Raw genomic sequence first — 18140 nt, 5'->3', positions numbered from 1 at the left:
CAGAATTTTAGACAGAAACTTTGAGATATTAAATGGGAAAATTTAATTAAGATTTTGAAGTTCGGCTGACAAGCATTTGTGCGTATTGCGTTTTCATAACGCGATGATGCACGTTTCATACAGAATTTTGAAAAGCACACAGAAGCTCCAAAAAATGTGAATGAGCCAAAGTCCTGATTTTTTTTTTTGGTTTGCATGTGTATTTACATGAGCAAACATTTTTTTTAATAGGTACCTTTTCGACAATTTGGTATTTTTGACAAAAGTTTTCAACTTTGGTCACCTCCTCCAAAAAAAAATTCCACTAAATTTAGCTTGTGTAATATGGGATCTGCAAATCTCTTTCAGTTCGTATAATTTTGTAATATGCAATTATTTCCTTCAAGTTTTTCAGTTTCACTCAAATTACTAAGACTTCAGCTACCTCTTGTAATAACTCTTCAAAATATCGTCGGACCATGAGCTCATTTTGTGTTTACCTTAAACTCAAGGTGAATAAAGTTTGCTGTGATGAACATTTTATTGAACTTTAATCCCATTGGTGCATGGTAGCTCTTTTGATTAATTATTTGGAAGCCTTTCCATATTATCATTCAATTGATTTGCTTGTGAAATCTTATTTTCACGAACATCTTTTAATCTTTTTGGCTCTAACTATGATATCTTCAAAACTTTATCTAATCTATTTCACTTTAATTTGTACAATTTCCTCAAGTCACTCATTTATCCAGAAGTGTCCCAAACATTTAAACGCAGTTAATGTGTCTGAGGAATTACTGTCTGGGTGGTGGTATGTAGTGAGACGATCATACGACTATCCCTTTTACGAAAGAGAGAATGTCTGCACTCTCGCCTTCCAATACACTCCTGTATGTCGAAAAATGCACTTCGCTTTCGACTACAATCAATATGGTATGTATTCCTATTAATTAGAGGGTTCAACCATTAAGTGAAACTTTAGAATGTTTGAAATCAGTGTTTAGTACTCGGATTGTGTCCAGACTTTCGCGCATTCACCAGACTTTTGTGCGTTCGGCAGATTTTCGTGCCGGCATGTTCAGACTTGCGTTTCTCGATGTTTCCAGACTATGTAATTTTGAACTCACGATGCAACATGCGTTCATCTTCTGCAGAGAGAAATTCACTACACATCCCAGCATACCCCTCCACACCCTCAGCAGTCCCCTCCTCACGCCCAAACTCTGCTGTGTATTCATAAAGTTACATTGTTAAAAAATATGCGGTTTTCATGCCCCCCTCCCAGCGTATGCCCGCAACCGGCGTTATTTCCCCTCCCTGGATTTTGAGACCCATTCAAACTCAATGATGATAGGCTCCTCTATGTTATTGATATCTACAACGAAGACCAACCCCTTCGCAATAGATTGAGAGCAATTAATCCATCAACGTACGTCGATTGTTTAGTATATAATGGGCTCCTATCAATTTCATACGAAGGTCCCGGATCTGTTAGTCAGTTAAAATCAGAGCTGGAACATTAATTTTTACAGCCTGGATTTTAGCCAGGCCAGCTTTCTGAACATGTCCCACTTTGCAATTTACAGCATGTTCTGCAGAGAAAATTATAGTGATTCATCCTACGCATTATTTTGTTATTATTAGCGTTCTCTGTGAAGCTTCACTAACCGAATGTCCTCAAGCTGAGCATTGCTAATTATCCGTATTCACTCTATCTGAGCAGGCTAATTACCCGCCATTTCTCTATCTGAGCAGGCTAATTACCCGCCATTTCTCTTATCTCTATCTGAGCAGGCTAATTACCCGCCATTTCTCGATCAATTAAGATCCCTTATCTGAATTCCTAAATCAGGCGTTTCATGCCCGATGTAAACTATTGAAAAACTCAAAACACTACTTGCACTACTACTTCTACTTCTACACAACTAATTCTGACTCGCACAACGACCTCCGACCTCCGCCTCCGACCTCCGCTACCGACCTCCGACCTCCGCTACCGACCTCCACCGACCTCCGCTACCGACCTCCACCGACCTCCGCTACCGACCTCCGCCTCCGACCTCCGCCGACCTCCGACCTCCGCTACCGACCTCCACCGACCTCCGCTACCGACCTCCACCGACCTCCGCTACCGCCAAACGTTTTTTGGTATTACGAGAGCACATAGAGACCATTTTTACATCGCCGACCTCCGCCGACCTCCGACCTCCGTTACCGACCTCCGCTACCGACCTCCGACCTCCGCTACCGACCTCCGACCTCCGCCTCCGACCTCCGCTACCGACCTCCGCTACCGACCTCCGCCACCGACCTCCGCCACCGACCTCCGCCACCGATCTCCGACCTCCGCCGATGCACCAATATATGGTTTAGATGAACGCAGCAATATGGTTTAGATGAACGCACCAATATGGTTTAGTTAGAGCTAGAATGGCTGTTCAGAATATCGCCATCTTAAAAATTTTATGCATGACACCAGTTAATCGAAATTTTCAAAATTTGCTATGTTCGTTGTATGTACAGTCTGATGATGTGAAACCTTCTGTGCAGTGTTCACCAATAATGTAAATTAGGCTGCGAAGAAAAGAGACAGACTGGGATGTTTCTTAATCGACTCTGGGCAGACTGGGAGAAGTATTTACACTTCTATTTGTCTGGTACAGTAATGGTTACAATTGAGAGTCAATGATACAGCGCTGAAACTCACTGTGAGCAAGGTCCGGGGTCAGTTTGTCAAAGTTTTTGTTCTTTCGTTCATATCGTTGAGTTCATTTCTCATGGAAGGTCCAAAACCAGCAGGAGTTCTTTATTAGGAGGTTATTGTTTTGCAGTAAAAACATGACAATACAGGTTGATACAGGTTGATCCAAGGTGCACAATCCAAGCCAGCCGTGATCAGACTAGACCAACTCTGGGTCGCGCACGATCAGACTATCTAGACTGAAATTGTCTCTGATCAGAGCCACTTGCTTGAATGGCGTGCCAGACCTATATGGGTTGCACACCGGGTTCACATACCCAATGCCGCGTCTCCCGGTAAAAAGCGATTTTCCCTGGTTTTTTTTGCCGATAAATTTCCCGGCCTGACAATGATCTTAACGGGAATTATATTTAATGGTAATTTAAAGTATTATCTCGATATTGTTACCACGATTACTAGGAACTTTTTCAGGATTTTATCAGGGGAGTCGCGCACCGTTTTGATAAAATTGCATAACAACCAGTTGTTTCCCAGAAAATTACGAGGATAAGCGGTCTTCTGTTTTTTAGAGTTCTCCGTATTAACCAAGCTATTTTCTAGAACTATAACTGGATGACCAGGAAATATTTCGGAAAAATACCGTGATAAGTGGGTATTTTACAGTTGAATTACTAACCGGGAAACTGAGCAGGGAATTTATCGAACCAGAGTTAATTTTAATATATTAGTTGTTATCTGACTGTTCCGTCAGGGATGATTGAATGAGTTCACCGTAGACTAAAATTTAGAAAGCATTGAAAAGAAGAAATAGGTATCGTATATGCGTTTCAGTAAATTTGACTAATTCCATCCAAAGATATATGTTCACCTCAACAACAGAGAAACTTAAATTAAGTTTAAGAGCAGTTTTCACTGAACTGGGCCGCTAATTTTTCCATTAAAGATGCGTGAAGAGCATCTTTACGCATCTCAAAAATTGGGTTTTCATCCATGAAAATTAGGCACGTTATTCAAATAACTAGCTCAGATTAGCCTACTTGAAAAAAAATTTTAAAATAGTAAAACCCTTGGTAAAGAGTGGAGACAAGTAGCCTAGCAGAATTGAAAGAAGAGAAAAAATTGCAAGCGTTGATGGTGAAAAAAGGGGTAAAACTCTCTATTTATAAAAAAGAATCTCACTCCTAAGAGACAAAGTCTCACTGCGCAATCCTAATTTTTCTGTATAATATCTTTGCATTTAATATTTCTTTTAAATATATGATTTTTTCAGCAAAATTTATAAATAAATTTTAATTCATTCACCTTAAAAATTTTTCGTTACCTTTTTTAAAAAATTTTACTCAACCTTACAAACTCAAACTTCAGAAAAGTTGGAAACTTAAAGTGAGCATTCACGTAAACGCAAAAACACGGCATTAGAAATGGTTCGTTTTTATAACGCTGCGCTAAACACCGCGAACTTCATCGTTTGAATACAAGGGTCAAGTGCCAACAATTTGGTCTGTCAGCAAAAGTTGAAAATGCGGCTATGCAATTCGATATTTTTTTTCTCACAAAAGCATATTTTTCAAACTTGCACTGTTCAAAAAAGCCCATTTGTGGATGTGCTCAACCTACAGTTCATTGCAATTAACAACAAAATAAAAATTGAATAGTTGATGATTTGAGAAATTTGAACAAAAGCTTTTTTACAGCTGTAGAAAATAAAAAATTCCATCTGCAGTCAAGGAATCATTCACCAACCTCAAGCCCAAAATCATTCTTTTTTTCTGTTGCGGAAATATTCTTCAAAATATCTACAACTCTCCATTGCAAACCGTGCGGTGACTTACAAAAAAACCTCAAAGATCACTTTGCGCATCACCAATAAAATTGATTGGAGACCTAAATCCAAAAAAGTTCCCTTTGGTTTCTGATTTTTCTTAAGTAGAGTTTTCATATTAGTTTTTATAAGTTCCCTTACGTTTCTCAAGTAAAGTTTTCAGCAGTTTCTTCATTAATGCTACAATGAGACTTCCTCTATAGTCCTTCCCGCATCTTTAATGAAATAGTTCACGGCCACAGAATAAAGGAAAGCATCAAGATCGCAAAACGTGCCCCTATAAATTCGATACCAACAAGCAGCTCAACAGACAATCAGAACTTCACTCTAAATGGATGAGATTAAAAATTTGCAATAGAACTGCCATTATCTAAGCAACAATTTAAACGTTTTGATTTCATTTTTAGCAAGAGAACGATGTAGATTTAGTGTTATTCTTCAACTCAATTAAGGCGGAGTTATATTTAGCGCGCCAAATTCACTCCATCGTTGTGATAGAATTTTGTTCAAATAGTTGCAATGGTTTTTTAATTTTAGCAAAAAAACGTTCTTATTAGTCGAACCAGATTAAAAGGAAGAGATTGCAAGATACGATCTGATGAAAAATTAAACATATTCATTAACGAGAACACTTGAGTTGTTCCGTGATCGAATTTTGGCCCAAAAAAGACCACGATTTATCAACGGTCGAAATCTAGCCTACCTGTAGTCCAACTAACTGGAAAAGATGTTTGAGGCTGTTGATCATTGAACATTATGAAACTCATAATATATCCAATGAAACTCAGAGCTCTTTTAGTAAACATTACAAAACCACATAAAATCATACAGATTTAATTAGCATTTTAGCGAAGCTTTCCATTTTTTTAAAATGGTGTAATCTACTGTGCCTATCTGTCGAAAGACGATGATTGACGTTCGCTAATTTAGATTGATTCACTAAGTAACTTTGTTTCGGCAAAGAGTATCAGTTATAAATGCACTCATTCCTCTCACAAGGGATTCAATATGTAGACTAAAATTACACTGTTAGGCACAGTTATTGCCCAGCTGCAGGTGTACCCCGGGAAAGAATATTTACTCCTGTTCTCCTTTTTCTACATTAGTGATTATAAAAAACCCCTGATTCTACAGATTGCTGACAAATTGTCGTTGTAGAGATTGTCGACCATTCAACTGACTTCAAAAAAGTATCAATGATCACTGAACAATCTCCTAGAGTGGTGAGATTTAAATAAAATGCAAACATAAATTTTAAAAGAACTTATAACATGATCATTGGGATCTATTCTGATTTGCCCCCCCCCCAGCTAGTGGGCTTATATTTTTTACACCCCCAGGTGCACGTGCTATTTTTTTACATAGTAACGTGCTATACAACAAAATAAAATTTGTAACGGGGGGGGGGGGTAAAAAACACAAGGGGGGCCGAAACAGAACAGATCCGATCATTGAAACTCCATCAAAGGAAAGACTAGCTTCTCAACCTGAATATCAAGGAAGCGCCTATTAGTAAGACAACAAAACGTTGGTGTCTATGTCTCATTTTGTTTGGTGGAACGATCAGTGAAATAAATTAACAAAGAGAACGAACAACAGGTTATTTCAAATCTGGGGAGTTCTTATCAACAACAACAACGAGTGTGCAATTTACTTATATAGATATTGGAGCCAACAATTTTTTCTTGAACATGCTTTCTCGGTGGTTGTATTAACCTCTGCGTAGCATGATTGATCTCATGAAAATTGAAGAAACAAACATTCAGATTTTATCTTCCAAAACACAAGACGGTTAGACGCTTCTAGGTACAACATTTCAATGGAGAAGCAAACAAGCACTTGAAGAAAAAGAAGCAGATTACACTGGGGTATATTTTTCATGCAGTCCTAAATACATTATACAGTCAACATTTGAACTAATTAACAAGAAACAACAGGGCCCGCTCAATTTTTGCATAAGCAGTCTTGAAACAACATTTTTTTTACAGAAGTTGTTTTTGATGTACCGCTACAACAATTTAGACCAAAAAACAGTATCATTTCATCCTACAATTCTTTTCAAAATTCCAATTCTTCCTATCAATTAAGGGGGTTTCGATAAAAAATGCTAATTGGCGAATTCATAGATTAACCAAAAGAAAATTGAAGTATTTTGGAAAAACGACGTGATAATTAAATTTTGGTACTAAAATAAATGAGCACAAAACAATCGCTGGCGAGCAAAAAACTTCAACCGATTGACTAACAGCACAGTTGTGAAGTTTTAACTTTAACCAACAAAGCTTTAACTTTAACCTGATGAACCAGAGCAAACAGTGCAGTGGCAAATGAAATAAACAAGACTAACCGACTGCAGTTCAAAGACCAATTCACTAAGTTTCATTTTAGCTCTCATTCACTTGCTAGATACAACTTGCGTTTCTGCACATCATGCAAGCCCACTTAAATCTCACTTAGTTTCTATGTTGCTAAGTTGCCTTCGTAACACAAAAGGATACAAGCAAGTTCAGGTTGTTTCATTACGACTCCAAACTCAATGAAAACGAGGAATTACAAACTCTGTCGTCGTCCTCTTCCTTATATCATCTTCTCCCTAATGTACTCTTATTGAATGAAAATAAAAAATTCATTAAGGCAAAAAAAATTTTGAGAGCTGCTCTTAGTATGATTCCTTGATTTTAAGGCTCAGGTCAGCGAAGCATATTACGCTCGGCCTTCTTCGACTACTTAATTAATTAATTAGTTTTAATCGTCTTGCAATCGAACCGACATCGATATTTTTAATGCCCGCCCGGGTCGAGATTTTTGGGTACATATTTGTAAGAAATGCGGTGAATGCGGTGAATTTTTGTAAGAAATGCGGTGATTGCGGTGAATGCGGTGACAGTAAATATTTCACCGCACTTCACCGCACTCCTTACAAAATTTCACCGCAAAATTCACCGCATTTCTTACAAAAATTCACCACTTCAAATTTTTCGGCAAATTAATATAAGAAATGCGGTGAAAGCGGTGAATGCGGTGAAAAAAAATAATTCACCGCATTTAACCGCATTTCTTACCAAAATTCACCGCATTTCTTACAAAAATTCACCGCATTTGCTTTCCAACGTTTACTCAATCTGATTTAAATTCACAAGAAATATGAAGTTTGTAAGTAACTCTTGGCGCAGTGGAGTAAGCAGATGAAGTCATGCAGGAGGTCCGAGGTTCGAACCCAGGTAGGAAAGATTCTTTTTTATAAGAATACTGAGAACGCGGTGAAAATAAATAAATCACCGCGATTTGCCGCATTCACCGCAAAAAGATGTAAGAAATACGCGGTGAAAATATTTTTTTTCACCGCATTTCTTACGAAGATTCACCGCCAAACCTCGACCTGGGCGTAGGATTACGTTCTACATTTTCTACCTGAGCTAGAATTAGTATTCAGTTGCAACGAACTGAATCGACAAACTTTGGAAAATGTTAATATGAAGAATAATGTAGCTCGCTATCGCACTAACAAAATTGCGTGCTTTGGCTCAAAATTATCACGGCCCGCAGCAGCTTCGTGTGCTAAATTAAGTGAATAAAGACTCAATGGTAGGGTAATGAGAAGACAAAGCCACATGAAATTCACTAAACAAGACTGATTGATGCACTGTGCTCTCGGGTCGCCACTTCATAGTATAGTCATACAAGGATCATATATGATGTGATACAATACATAATGTATTTCCTAGTACGATCCCTGTATGACTACTAGGAAATCATATATGATTACCAAGAAATCATATATGATCCTAGTATGATTACCAAGAATCATACATCTATTTTTCATAAATCTTTTTCATTTCGTGTTTTTATCAAATTTTATTCGGTAAGGCATCACTTATGTGATTCCCCGGCATCACTTTGTGATCCGACAAAAAACCCTAACGTACAAAACAAATTGCAAATTTGGGCACTAAATAAAATAGTGCAAATAAAATCGCAAAGTCCAAATAGATAACTAAAATTTTTGAGAATATGTTCAAATTTGTGGAGTGCAATTGCGATACAATAATTTAATATGTCCTCTGACTACATTATATGAGAATTTGTTGCACCAGTCAATGTTTAATGCGTCATATATGACCTTGTATGATTTCCAAGAAATGTTTTCAACTTCGATAGAAAATGAAATTTAAAGTTTTTAGGCTTAAAATTTTTTTGTATGATCCCTGTATGATTTCTAGGAAATCATAAATGACTCTTGTATGACTACCAAGAGTTCATACAAATCATATATGACCTAGTATGATTACTAGGAATCATATATGACCTAGAATGACTACTAAGAATTTTGTATGATGAGCAAACTGGGCTACTGTCGTTCAGCATTCACAGAGAACAGTTTGAGCCACAGCAATGGATGTCAATTTTTTGTCTTTGTTTATAAATTTAATGTTCTCTTTTACTTATTTAAAATGTAGTAATTCTTACGTCCGAAAGAAAATTCTGTCTTTCCCATCATTCGAGTCCAGCTAAGACAAAATCTTTTGTCTGAATGTCACGTTTTAAACTCAAACTCCTTTCCTAATGTGCATTAAACTGTATTTATCATATTTACCAAATGGTTGTAAGTAAATTGCTTTAATATATATATATATATATATATATATATATAGACTCGGGGTTTGGACCCCGGATCAGGCCTTCCAGGCTGATGGTAATGCCCCGATCAGACTGCTAGGTGCGGCCCTAATTCAGTCTTTGCAGATGGCTGACGTTGTGTAGGTTCTAAAGCTGGGTCGCACTATACCCACCTATGCGCGGCCCAATTTGGTCTTCTCAGAATTGAGTGGGGTCGCGCAACTTTACCTGGGAACTGATTCTTTACATGTTTAGGTTGGTATGTGAATTTAACCACCAGAAACTACCACCACCATTTCTTTCAGAGGCCATCGAATAAAGAACAGCGTTTCAGATTGTACAGACCAAATCATCAAACTTCCTCAAAGGGCGAGTTCATTCACGTGAAAGAGAGGTACTGGTGTGGGGATGACAGCAACTTTTGTTTAATTGACCCAAAAAGGGACCCTATTTATATTCCCAAGATAGTGGAGCCCAACTTTTGGGTTCTACGCGTGAACAGCAATTTAGGCAACCGTTTCTCATAATCTACACATAATAAAAGCCCAGTTCACGACAATATTTAATTTGGAACTTTTTTAAAAAATCGAATGCGTTAAAAATAAGATTTTTTCCTCTTTTTTTCAGCACAAATTATTTTTTTTCCAATTTTTAAATTGTTGCGAGTAACGTTGTGGGTCAAATCCAATTTGAATACATATAGTTTTCGTTGCGACAAGTCTTGAAAAACTTTGCCTCAGAAGAAGGTATAAATTTCGATCAAGGGGGTGGGGGAGGTTTACCAGTTTTATACCAGCCAATCTTTTTTGTTGAGCAAATTTTACAAATTTTAATTGACCCATAAATTTTGCGGAAATATAGAGAGTGCTATCATTAAAATCTAGTCTAAGAAATCAATCAATGGCAGGAAGTTAATTTCTTAAATTGATTTCTCGGAAAATTATTTCTCTTTGCAAATGCACAGACGCCTTCAAAAAAAATTTAGAAACGTGTCAACTATGAACTTGTTATCTAAAAATGACTCAAATAGCATTAAAAATTGGAGTATTGTTTACATGTAAGGCAACATAGGCGATAAACATGTAACATCGTCTGAAAACCTGTTTTTGGTCAAAATTTAATGCCCAACAGATGACAAATATAGGAAGATGGTGTTGCTATTTGGTTTTCACTATATTGCAATAGAAACCTGAACTTGTCAGAATAAAAAATTTGAAAGATCATTTGCCTACGCACAGTAACGATCCCTTGCGTTATTTTTGAGAACAAAATTTGACGAATGTATCAAAATAAAGATGTAATCTCTCGTTTGGTTTTTACTTTTTGACAATCGCGCTGATGCCTTATATTAAAATAAAACCAATAATAACTCACATTAGGTATTAATAACTCACACTTGAAACTTAAGTATTATCTCCACCAACAAGTCTCAGTGTTCTGAGTTCAACAAAAAAAACAGATTGAAAATTCTACTAGAATTTGGGAGCAAACTGTGGAATGACTTGCATCGCGCTATTTTTATGCGTACTAATCAGCGATTGATCGAGGTCTGGGTATACGGATATATTAGCTCGAAATTTAGAATTTTGTCTTTCTGTCCAAAAAGTTTCCAGATCGATGCTCGATTCAATCTTGAAAGCATCTAACTTAAACAACGCAACTATCACCGCAAAGTTAACAATCAGCAAGAAAAAAACTCGGGTAAAAATCAAAACGAAGACTCAGAAAATGTTTACTGATCAACAAAGTTGTTAAAAATAAAGCAAAGAAAAAACTCAAACTTTTTTCTACAATTCTCACCATATAATATTGATATCATTCTCGTCGGCAAAAAACGAATTCAATGAATGGTTGGCTGAGGGTCTAGCATTAAAACGATTTTCGCCAATTTCTGATGCGTTGCTCAGAAAATTGTAGTCTTCTTATTTATATTGAAAAGGAAAACCCAGTTCTGAGTCTCAGAGTATTTTAGTGCTGAACCAGCTTATCTCTGGTGTAAAAACGTAATTCACTTCTGATCATTTGCTTCTCAAGAATATTTTATTTCTTTATGTGCAGATCTTCTTAATTATGATTATAATGAAGTCATGGAGTTACCCCAGGCTAAACTTATCCTGTACATTCTGAAAATCACTCATACCACAAAACTCTGAGCAGAGTAATATCAAACTTCTGTAGCTTATAACTGGTAATTACTATAGTGGTATACACACTATTTATATATAAACTAGTTTGTAGGCAATTACCACAAAACTCATTTAGCTTAGTTGTTACGGCTTGCTACGCAAATTACATGTTACAAGTACCCACGCAAAAGTTCGAATCGCATATAAATCAAAGCTTGTTGGCGGGAGTTAAGCTGAGCATTATATTTTTCATGCAGTAAGTTTTACACAAAAATCGAGACCGGTCCGTGTATTTTGGAACCTGAACAGAGTAGTGGCCATCCTAAAAAACAGAATGTCTCCATACTGATTCAGCGCCAATTTACTCTTCCGCCAACCTCCGGGAAGGCATATTAACTGAAAAACTGAAAGGCATAATCAGACAAACAATACACTAACTGTATCAGCAATGTTCGGTTGGCGTTTCCTACTGAGTTTAGCATATTGAGCATTTCTTTTGGTCATGAGAATTTTTAAGCGTGAAATATGCTGCTTTGTTTCATGCATATGTCACTGAAACTGTACTTTTTTTCTTTGAAACAGAGACCCACAAGATGTACGGGAGAGCTGAGCTGACTGTATGTGTGAAGTTTTTTTCATGGTAGTCGAAAACGTGTTTTTTTTTTCTTGTTGCAAATGCTCTTATGAAGTTAAAGTGTCCAATCAATGTTATCCGTTAATTTGACGCTCCTCGTCTCACTTCAGAATTGACAAACTTCGTAAACACCTTGAAAGTTTTATGCCAATTTTTTGCTATTAACAATTTTTCCTCTCGGCGATTATACCCGGGTAAACCAAAAGTTGTTATCCTACAAGTTGTTTATTTTTTGAAACAAAGTATTTGTGCTGTGTTTTTGAGCTTTGTTTTTCATGATTTCTCTGAAAATTTGTTAAATTAAAACTTTCATAATGTGAAAGTTCTAAGATTACAACTTTTCATAGACGAAATAATAGGAAGTTGTAATTTTACAACTTTTTCAATTATGAGGTCAACCCAGTAATTAATAATTATGAGAAACAGACAAATATGGCAATTTATAGTTCTAATATACACCTGCAAAGTGTGCAAAGGAGTCCTCACAGGTGGTAGGGAGCACTTGGCTCTCGTTCTGTCTAGAGTCCCATATCCCGACGAGACCTCAGTATTCATCACGGAGATGGAGTTGCTGAGACAGGAACTGAAAATGAATATGTTGGACACAGACAGAAGTGGGTGTCCTTTGTTGTTAGACGAAGCGGTGAATGGATATGAACATCAACAACGCAGGAACAGTCAAACACTGAGTCAAAGAGAGTTTTGACAACAACATCAGAACCCTATTGGTCGAAGAATTCAAAACCTTGGAAGAAACCGAGCAAGATAATGCTTAGTTACTCCAATTTTCTTTGTTTATATTCATCCTGCAAGAATCTTCCAAGATTTGAATCCGTTCATCGCTAGGGAACCAGGACGCCGAATTTTGAATCCTTTGAAAATTATTGCAACTGAAAAATTATCGGAGCTGTTTGTTTTTCCTCACTTTTCTTCATAAGCAACTAAGATGTGAGAGCCTGAGTGTTATATGGCACCATATTGAGAAGCACAAGTGATCAAAGGATCCGTCTTGAATAAAACTGTTCATGCAAAAGACATAAAACTGTTCATGCGTGACACACATATTATCTGTTAAAATAACGCGTGCTTATGCTGGATCTGAAATTACTTCTCTGATAATATCCTAGATACATAACGTCCAAATTGATTTTCCCCTGCATGGGATACTGAAATACATGCATTCAAATGTAATAGGAAAGAAAAGCAAGTTGATCTACAGGTAAATAACCGGAAGCTCTCGGAGAAGCAGCATGAGAAACAGGGAGTTAGTCCTGATAATAAACTAAACCACGTGAAAACGCCATTGAGCTGAATGACACAAAGAATAAAAATAAAAACCTGAAGTGCCTTACGAGACTGTGTTCCTAAGAAGATGAAAACAAAAACGCTTATAGATTGTTTTGTAAAAAGTCGCCTGTAAAACTCAGCCGTACTTCCGGCAACTATCGATAAGAGGTGCTTTCTTCTCTCAAACATCAATTAAACAGGGCTGTCAAAGCTTGTATCAACAGAAAAAATTTAAGCTCCATAGCTTCCAAAATTAAGTGTTCAATCCTACTGATAACAAATAAGCTGAACTACAGAGCCGCTTATTATATAAAAAAAATTATAAAACTCAAAACCAGATTCTTTAGAAACCAGGAAATATACTTTTTTTGCCAGATTCGATTGTCATAAGCGTTCAGGTAAAAAATACACCACATAAAAGTTGCACAAAAAGCGTTATTTGTCAAGTTATTATTCTACTTGGTCAATTTCATGGAATGACGTTTGATTCGAAAAAGAACGGAATGATTTTATTGATTAACATTACCTTTTTTGTACATTAAAAAGCATTTATGTTGTTATATTGTTTATTTTTTTTTAGTAAAATAGTAAAATTACATTGCCTGTTTCATACTACGATTATTTAACGTGGTTTTCGAGATTCAGTGTTTCTTTTTTATAGAATCAGGCTCATATTTTGTTTGACAAAAATTAGAAAAACTGGTTTTGCACGAATCAGAACAAGACATTTGATTGGAGCTATTGCTTAAAATAGAAAAGTAATGAGGCAGAAAGTAATTAATCTTTTGAGGCAGACAGCGTGCCGCCAACTAAAACAAACAGATTTCAGGATGTGCTTCAACGATAAGACAACTAAAATGCACACTGGGAGAGATAAAAAATAATTTTTGATTTTGTTCTGATTTGCTTTCATATTGTTTTAGTTTAATTTACAAGGAGGAGCTCTCTAGCTACAAGCGTTGACAGTAATGTCTACAAAAGTCAAGACCTTGTTGACTATTATTTTAAAACCCAATATTAGTTTTCAGTGTGATTAAATTGTGACACTGTGATGTAAAATAAGAGTGAAAATTAGTATCATAATATTTCGCACATAAAAATGAAGTTTGCAGGTTGCTATTCGTTTTCTTTGAACTCATTTATAGCCAAAATCAATTCTTTATAAGCAACCGCATCAAAAGCGACCATAGAGTTTTATGCTTGATACGCTGGTCAACCCGGATTAGACAGCACCAAATTGTCGCCATTTTGATTAGTTATCAACGATTGAAACATGACAGCTAGTGAATCCGATAGTTTTTATCAATTTTCCAAAAATGAGTTCAGTAAGAAATTGGCGTGAAAAATTTGGATCAAGTCAAAACATAGATGATCACAAAATTCAAGATCATAAGCTTTCTCATTGTTAATATGGATCAAGGAGATAAAGCTTCATAACCTATTTTTGTTCCGAGCTTGAGTGAAAATTAGGTCGATCTCTGGAATAAGAGAGCATAATTGACCATGTTTTTAGTGATCAGTTGAAAAACAAAGCAAGTTGCCTGCTCCTGAATACAAAAACTCATTTTTAACAACCGAGCATCTGTCATCAGATCATCCACTGTCAGAGCACTGAGATCACAAAAAGCTGCTTAGTATTTTCGAGTGGTGTTTTCCTGAGAGGTTGGTATCTGCTGTTTCTACCGCTTAGTTCTCATAAAAATCTCGTGAATTTTGTACATTTAATTCTCAAGAAATTTTAAATGTAATTGCCAAACAACTGATGATCCACATCTTCCCATTATAACTTTATATTGTTGAAACTGGTAGAACCAATAAGCTATTCCAATGTAAGGAGGCAGTTATGAAAGATTTTGATATCCCTTTTGTGCTTCTGGTGTTTTAACATAGACATTTCAATAACTGCCGCAGTTTTCTTGAGCTCTTACTTTCTTTTACAACATTACTGTAAAAAATTTTATTCACTTCTTGAAAAAAATGATCGATTTTCTGATTAACAACTCACTCAGTTATAAATCATTAAAACTGTAAATGTTGCGAATATTCTGTTGTTAATTATTGAGTCAAAATTTTCATAACCTGTGCCTGTATAGCTCTGCTTATGTAATTTATTGAAATTTGCTTGAAATTTTTGGATGTATTGAAAATTGTTTCTTTTGCCGCACCATAAACCAGAACGCCATTTTACAGGACCACTTCTACATGAATAGAAAAACTGATTTCTAGAAAGAGCCTTTACGAATTTTTAGAATGCTGCATAAAAATCTAATAGTTTTTACCAAATGCAGAATGTTATCTTCAGTTTATCATCAAGTACAAAATAATGCACCATGTATTGAACAGATTTCGATTTGTAGTTTTTCGTGAACTATTCCAAGATCACGAAACGCAATACTCAAGTAACCAAAGACTACTTGCTACCTGCAGAATATACCACTAGGAAACAATGTAAAAGAGAAAACGTAAAGTGTGTCAAGTTTCTAATCACGCAAAATAGACAAAAAGAGAATTCTATTAACATTCAAAAAAGTATTAATGAGGGACAAAATACCCAGTGACCGCAAGGTCATTATGTAAAACGCACTTGATGAAATAAAACAGAATACTCGAAAATCACAAACATAAAATAATCAATAGAGTAAAGCGAGTGTCCGGAAGCTCCATTAGGGCGTGTACCACAGAATTGGATGTTCTTGAACCGATCTTCTGATGCTTCCATTTAACCCGACTTTAACTGATCGATTTTAACACAATTTGACAAAAACGAACACAGTGTTTGTTGTTCAAGTTGGCCGTAAACCGTTGCTGCCTAGTTGATTTTTAGTGTAATCGCGTCCTATCTCCAACTGACCCTATTCATTAGGCTGTTGTTGGACGTATTGAAGGACTCTAACTTTAATTTGTTTGATTGAAGTTAAGAAAATCCTAAGTGATAATCTATGTTCAACCTTGTGCTGAAGTTTGCAAGGCTTCAACAACTGGTAGTAATGATGCTAACTTCTCGTTAAGTAAGCTCAGCTAACTTAAAACTCGCAAGATCTTAAGATCTAGCAAAACTTAGCAAAAGGGTTAAAGTTGTTAAAGAATCAAATTATAGTCAATCTGAGAGCCAACTGCTCTGTATAACAGTTTCTAATGGTTCTAAAAAACAATTCGGTTTCACTAAGCAAACAATTGGAAGTAAATAATCAAATATTTATCGATCATATAATCATTGCTACTTGTTTCTGATTGGTTAATCAAGAAAAAGATTTAGGTCATTGTTTACATAATAAATGTCAAATTATTGCAATATTTACATTTATTGACATAAGCAGGGATGGTTATTACGTGGCTCTAAATGCCTCGATTGTACGGTATTTGACCTTTAATGATCATCTAAAGTATAAAAAAATAAACAACTTAAGAAATTTAACAATGAATGACAAAATATCAAAAGATGTCAATTTTGCACCATATAAGTGCTAATAACTACATTTGTGGGTCTGATGCAATAACGTTTGCTGTGTCCATGAGTAGTTTAGAGGTAACCCTAACCATGTGCCATAACCTCGGGTTGCTCGGGTTTTGCCTTCCAAAACTCGGGGGGGGGGGGTGTGTACAGATTTTCGGTCCCAACTTGTAAAAATTTTCAGTTTTGACCATTTTTGAGTTTTGACGAATTCTATGTTTTTTCAATTTCAAAAGTTGTTTCTTGTGTCTGATGGCTTTTGTAGGTGATTTGAAGTCGTGCCAACATCGCCGGCCCTGTTTTCGATCTAGGAAACACCATCGTAGAATACTGGCGCTAATTTCACGACTGGCCGGTTCAGCTCTCCATGTGCCATTTTGACTCTCGCTGATCTTACATCACCGTCGTTACCAGTGAATATCTCAGTGATTCGTCCCAATTTGTATTCACAGCATTTCACAGAGTCATCAAAAAGCCAAACAAGTTCGCCCTCTTTCAGGTTTCGCACTTGTTCTTTTGACCACTTCGATCTCTGGTTCCATTGTGGAAGATATTCTTGAGTCCATCTTTTCCAGATCATGTCGGCATATGCTTGAGCCGTTTTGAATGATTTTCTCAGGTCATTGTAGCGTTCATTGGATGGCATGAATGATGCACTCGCGTTCTCTCGTCTTACTGCTGTCACGGGTCTTGCGTTGAGTGTTTGTTCCACAAGACACTTTGTGGTGCTGAGTACCTCGTCGGTGAGGCTTCGGTTGTCCAAGACCACCGCACTCATGAGTTTCTCGCAACTTTGAACCAGTCTTTCACAGATTCCACCACAGTCATGAGCTCCGGAAGGATTTAATTTCCAAACAATCTTTCTCTGTGCTAAGTCACTTTCAATCTTAGCTTTCAAATTCACTCGTTCATGAATGCTTTCAGCTCACTGGCTGATCCAACAAAGTTCGTTCCGTTGTCACTGATGATGGTACTTGGGTAGCCACGTCTTGCAGTGAATCTTGTCACTGAAGCTAGACATGACTCGGTGTCCAATGACTGTGCAACTTCGATGTGCACTGCTCTCGTTGTTAGAGAAGTGAAGAGACAGCACCATCTCTTCATGGTACGTCGTAGGAACTTGACTTCGAAGGGTCCAAAGTAGCCGATGCCAGTATGAGTGAATGGGAACAAATGTTCATCAAGTCGTTCTCGGTGTAGGTCTGCCATCGCAAGGTGGATTGGGTTGGCGTTTCTGTGTCTGCATTTGATACATCTCGACTTGATTTTCCTTAATGCATTTCTCAATCCAATATCCAGTACTCTTGTTGAAGCATGATTCTCACGTATTCTGTGCCCTCGTGTAGGTTGTCACGATGCCCTCTCTCCAAGAGAAGTTGCACGACTGGATGTTTTACTGTCAATAGTATTGGATGTTTTGCATTGTATTCAAGGTTTGAATTCTTCAGTCGAACTTTCACTCGGATTGTTCCGTCTTCCTCTACAAAGGGTGACAATTTGGCAATGTTCAATGTTTTTGAGAT

The 18140-nt window shown here is 36.7% G+C and overlaps 2 protein-coding genes across 4 annotated transcripts in view; one reads left to right on the top strand and one right to left on the bottom strand.

Annotated features, from left to right (window-relative positions):
- LOC142342880 (cyclin-dependent kinase 1-like) overlaps positions 1–18140 on the bottom strand; it is a 418971-nt gene that overhangs the window by 128734 nt on the left and 272097 nt on the right. The gene's annotated exons all lie outside the window — the stretch shown is intronic.
- LOC142342296 (uncharacterized) lies at positions 567–12955 on the top strand. 2 transcript variants are annotated; one of them, XM_075393582.1, is made up of 3 exons: positions 567–912; positions 9375–9629; positions 12326–12955. In XM_075393582.1, exons 1-3 carry the CDS (start codon positions 657–659, stop codon positions 12583–12585), a joined length of 771 nt encoding a protein of 256 aa, XP_075249697.1. In that variant the 5' UTR covers positions 567–656; the 3' UTR covers positions 12586–12955. The 2 variants fall into 2 exon arrangements, with proteins under 2 accessions (XP_075249697.1, XP_075249699.1); XM_075393584.1 differs by having other exon boundaries at positions 711–912; positions 9425–9629.

The sequence above is a fragment of the Convolutriloba macropyga genome, chromosome 7 (assembly GCF_964194025.1).
Source record: "Convolutriloba macropyga chromosome 7, txConMacr16.3, whole genome shotgun sequence".
In the NCBI taxonomy this organism is placed as follows: Eukaryota; Metazoa; Xenacoelomorpha; order Acoela; family Convolutidae; genus Convolutriloba; species Convolutriloba macropyga.
Note: the sequence above shows the minus strand (reverse complement) of the source record. Positions and strands in the feature narration are given on the sequence as shown.

Bases quoted from the DNA above. Each gene is read 5' to 3' on its own strand.
- LOC142342296 (XM_075393582.1), top strand. From the start codon at position 657: ATGATATCTTCAAAACTTTATCTAATCTATTTCACTTTAATTTGTACA. The intron at 913-9,374 runs GTATGTATTCCT...TTACATGTTTAG, and splicing joins TTTCGACTACAATCAATATG to GTTGGTATGTGAATTTAACC. The intron at 9,630-12,325 runs GCAACCGTTTCT...GGCAATTTATAG, and splicing joins ACGCGTGAACAGCAATTTAG to TTCTAATATACACCTGCAAA.